The sequence below is a fragment of the Brassica napus genome, unplaced genomic scaffold (genome assembly GCF_020379485.1).
Source record: "Brassica napus cultivar Da-Ae unplaced genomic scaffold, Da-Ae ScsIHWf_682;HRSCAF=993, whole genome shotgun sequence".
Taxonomy (NCBI): Eukaryota; Viridiplantae; Streptophyta; class Magnoliopsida; order Brassicales; family Brassicaceae; genus Brassica; species Brassica napus.
Window position 1 is genome coordinate 52,501 of NW_026016737.1, and position 5,000 is coordinate 57,500.

General features: G+C 36.4%; 1 protein-coding gene across 1 annotated transcript in view; it reads left to right on the top strand.

Annotated features, from left to right (window-relative positions):
* The window catches only part of LOC125605010 (protein Ycf2-like), a 6,192-nt gene extending 3,295 nt beyond the window's left edge, over positions 1-2,897 (top strand). The window contains exon 1 of the mRNA XM_048775069.1: positions 1-2,897. This exon is cut by the window's left edge and continues 3,295 nt beyond it. Coding sequence (XP_048631026.1) covers positions 1-263 — 263 coding nt within the window. The 3' untranslated portion in view covers positions 264-2,897.
* The last annotated feature ends 2,103 nt before the right edge of the window (positions 2,898-5,000 follow it).

The following is a 5,000-nucleotide window of genomic DNA, read 5'->3' on the forward strand; positions in this document are numbered from 1 at the left end:
TATTCGAAATCTTAGTGAAAGACTGGATTTGTTATCTCATGTTTGCTTTTCGTGAAAAAATACCAATTGAAGTGGAGGGTTTCTTCAAACAACAAGGAGCTGGGTCAACTATTCAATCAAATGATATTGAGCATGTTTCCCATCTCTTCTCGAGAAACAAGCGGGCTATTTCTTTGCAAAATTGTGCTCAATTTCATATGTGGCAATTCCACCAAGATCTCTTCGTTAGTTGGGGAAGAATCCGCACGAATCGGATTTTTTGAGGAAAATATCGAGAGAGAATTGGATTTGGTTAGACAATGTGTGGTTGGTAAACAAGGATAGATTTTTTAGCAAGGTACGAAATGTATCGTCAAATATTCAATATGATTCTACAAGATCTAGTTTCGTTCAAGTAACGGATTCTAGCCAATTGAACGGATCTTCTGATCAATTCATAGATCCTTTCGATTCCATTAGTAATGAGGATTCGGAATATCACTATCACACATTGATCAATCAAAGAGAGATTCAACAACTAAAAGAAAGATCGATTCTTTGGGATCCTTCCTTTATTCAAACGGAAGGAAGAGAGATAGAATCAGACCGATTCCCTAAATACCTTTCTGGATATTCCTCAATGCCCCGGCTATTCACGGAACGTGAAAAGCGAATGAATAATCATCTGCTTCCGGAAGAAAGCGAAGAATTTTTTTGGAATTCTACAAGAGCCATTCGTTCTTTTTTCTCTGACAGATGGTCAGAACTTCATCTGGGTTCGAATCCTACTGAGAGGTCCACTAGGGATCAGAAATTGTTGAAGAAAGAACAAGATGTTTCTTTTGTCCCTTCCAGGCGATCGGAAAATAAAGAAATAGTTAATATATTCAAGATAATTACGTATTTACAAAATACCGTCTCAATTCATCCTATTTCATCAGATCTGGGATGTGATACGGTTCCGAAGGATGAACTGGATATGGACAGTTCCAATAAGATTTCATTCTTGAACAAAAATCCATTTTTTTATTTATTTCATCTATTCCATGAACGGAAGAGGGGGGATACACGTTACGCCACGATTTTGAGTCAGAAGAGAGATTTCAAGAAATGGCAGATCTATTCACTCTATCAATAACCGAGCCGGATCTGGTGTATCATAAGGGATTTGCCTTTTCTATTGATTCCTACGGATTGGATCAAAGACAATTCTTGAAGGAGGTTTTCAACTCCAGGGATGAATTGAAAAAGAAATCTTTATTGGTTCTACCTCCTATTTTTTATGAAGAAAATGAATCTTTTTATCGAAGGATCAGAAAAATTGGGTCCGGATCTCCTGCGGGAATTTTTTTGAAGATCCAAAACCAAAAAGAGTGGTATTTGCTAGCAACAACATAATGGAGGCAGTCAATCAATATAGATTGATCCGAAATCTGATTCAAATCCAATTCCAATATAGTCCCTATGGGTACATAAGAAATGTATTGAATCGATTCTTTTTAATGAAGAGACCTGATCGCAACTTCGAATATGGAATTCAAAGGGATCTAATAGGAAATGATACTCTGAATCATAGAACTATAATGAAAGATACGATCAACCAACATTTATCGAATTTGAAAAAGTCAGAAGAAATGGTTCGATCCTCTTATTTTTCTTTCTCGAACCGAGAGATCCATAAATCGGGATCCTAATGCATATAGATACAAATGGTCCAATGGGAGCAAGAATTTCCAGGAGCATTTGAAACATTTCGTTTCTGAGCGGAAGAGCCGTTTTCAAGTAGTGTTCGATCGATTATGTATTAATCAATATTCGATTGATTGGTCTGAGGTTATTGATAAAAAAGATTTGTCTAAGTCACTTCGTTTCTTTTTGTCCAAGTTACTTCGTTTTTTGTCCAAGTTACTTCTCTTTTTGTCTAACTCACTTCCTTTTTTCTTTGTGAGTTTCGAGAATATCCCCATTCATAGGTCTGAGATCCACATCTATGAATTGAAAGGTCCGAACGATCAACCCTGCAATCAGTTGTTAGAATCAATAGGTCTTCAAATCGTTCATTTTAAAAATTGAAACCCTTTTTATTGGATGATCATAATACTTCTCAAAAATCGAAATTCTTGATCAATGGAGGAACAATATCACCATTTTTGTTCAATAAGATACCAAAGTGGATGATTGACTCATTCCATACTAGAAAGAATCGCAGGAAATCTTTTGATAACACGGATTCCTATTTCTCAATCGTATCCCACGATCAAGACAATTGGCTGAATCCCGTGAAACCATTTCAGAGAAGTTCATTGATATCTTCTTTTTCTAAAGCAAATCGACTTCGATTCTTGAATAATCCACATCACTTCTGCTTCTATTGTAACAAAAGATTCCCTTTTTATGTGGAAAAGGCCCGTCTCAATAATTCTGATTTTACGTATGGACAATTCCTCACTATCTTGTTCATTCACAACAAAATATTTTCTTCGTGTGGTGGTAAAAAAAAACATGCTTTTTTGGAGAGAGATACTATTTCACCTTCGTCAATCGAGTCACAGGTATCTAACATATTCATATCTAACGATTTTCCACAAAGTGGTGACGAAAGGTATAACTTGTACAAATCTTTCCATTTTCCAATTCGATCCGATCCATTAGTTCGTAGAGCTATTTACTCGATTGCAGACATTTCTGGAACACCTCTAATAGAGGGACAAAGAGTAAATTTGGAAAGAACGTATTGTCAAACTCTTTCAGATATGAATCTATCCGATTCAGAAGAGAAGAGCTTGCATCAGTATCTCAATTTCAATTCAAACGTGGGTTTGATTCACACTCCATGTTCTGAGAAATATTTACAGAGGAAAAAACGGAGTCTTTGCCTAAAAAAATGCGTTGACAAAGGGCAGATGGATAGAACCTTTCAACGAGATAGTGCTTTTTCAACTCTCTCAAAATGGAATCTATTCCAAACATATATGCCATGGTTCTTTACTTCGACAGGGTACAAATATCTAAATTTGATATTTTTAGATATTTTTTCAGACCTATTGCGGATACTAAGTAGCAGTCAAAAATTTGTATCCATTTTTCATGATATTATGTATGGATTAGATATATCATGGCGAATTCTTCAGAAAAAATTGTGTCTTCCACAAAGGAATCTGATAAGTGAGATTTCGAGTAAGTCTTTACATAATCTTCTTCTGTCCGAAGAAATGATTCATCGAAATAATGAGTCATCGTTGATATCGACACATCTGAGATCGCCAAATGTTCGTGAGGTCCTCTATTCAATCCTTTTCCTTCTTCTTGTTGCTGGATATATCGTTCGTACACATCTTCTCTTTGTTTCCCGAGCCTATAGTGAGTTACAGACAGAGTTCGAAAAGATCAAATCTTTGATGATTCCATCATACATGATTGAGTTGCGAAAACTTCTGGATAGGTATCCTACATCTGAACAGAATTCTTTCTGGTTAAAGAATCTTTTTCTAGTTGCTCTGGAACAATTAGGAGATTGTCTAGAAGAAATACGGGGTTCTGGCGGCAACATGCTATGGGGTGGTGATCCCGCTTATGGGGTCAAATCAATACGTTCTAAGAAGACAGATTTGAAAATAAACTTCATCGATATCATCGATCTCATAAGTATCATACCAAATCCCATCAATCGAATCACTTTTTCGAGAAATACGAGACATCTAAGTCATACAAGTAAAGACATCTATTCATTGATAAGAAAAAGAAAAAACGTGAGCGGTGATTGGATTGATGATAAAATAGAATCCTGGGTCGCGAACAGTGATTCGATTGATGATAAAGAAAGAGAATTCTTGGTTCAGTTCTCCACCTTAAGGGCAGAAAAAAGGATTGATCAAATTCTATTGAGTCTGACTCATAGTGATCATTTATCAAAGAATGACTCTGGTTATCAAATGATTGAACAACCGGGAACAATTTACTTACGATACTTAGTTGACATTCATAAAAAGTATCTAATGAATTATGAGTTCAATACATCCTGTTTAGCAGAAAGACGGATATTCCTTGCTCATTATCAGACAATCACTTATTCACAAACTTCGTGTGGGGCTAATAGTTTTCATTTCCCGTCTCATGGAAAACCCTTTTCGCTCCGCTTAGCCCTATCCCCCTCTAGGAGTATTTTAGTGATAGGTTCTATAGGAACCGGACGATCCTATTTGGTCAAATACCTAGCGACAAACTCCTATGTTCCTTTCATTACAGTATGTCTGAACAAGTTCCTGGATAACAAGCCGAAAGGTTTTTTTCTTGATGATATCGATATTGATGATAGTGACGATATTGATGCTAGTAACGATATTGATCGTGAACTTGATACGGAGCTGGAGCTTCTAACTATGATGAATGCGCTAACTATGGATATGATGTCGGAAATAGACCGATTTTATATCACCCTTCAATTCGAATTAGCAAAAGCAATGTCTCCTTGCATAATATGGATTCCAAACATTCATGATCTTGATGTGAATGAGTCGAATTACTTAGCCCTCGGTCTCTTGGTGAACTCTCTCTCCAGGGATTGTGAAAGATGTTCGACTAGAAATAGTCTTGTTATTGCTTCGACTCATATTCCCCAAAAAGTGGATCCCGCTCTAATAGCCCCGAATAAATTAAATACATGCATTAAAATAAGAAGGCTTCTTATTCCACAACAACGAAAGCACTTTTTCACTCTTTCCTATACTAGGGGATTTCACTTGGAAAAGAAAATGTTCCATACTAATGGATTCGAGTCCATAACCATGGGTTCCAGTGCACGAGATCTTGTAGCACTTACCAATGAGGCCTTATCAATTAGTATTACACAGAAGAAATCAATTATAGACACTAATACAATTAGATCTGCTCTTCATAGACAAACTTGGGATTTGCGATCCCAGGTAAGATCGGTTCAGGATCATGGGATCCTTTTCTATCAGATAGGAAGGGTTGTTGCACAAAATGTACTTATAAGTAATTGCCCCATAGATCCTATATCT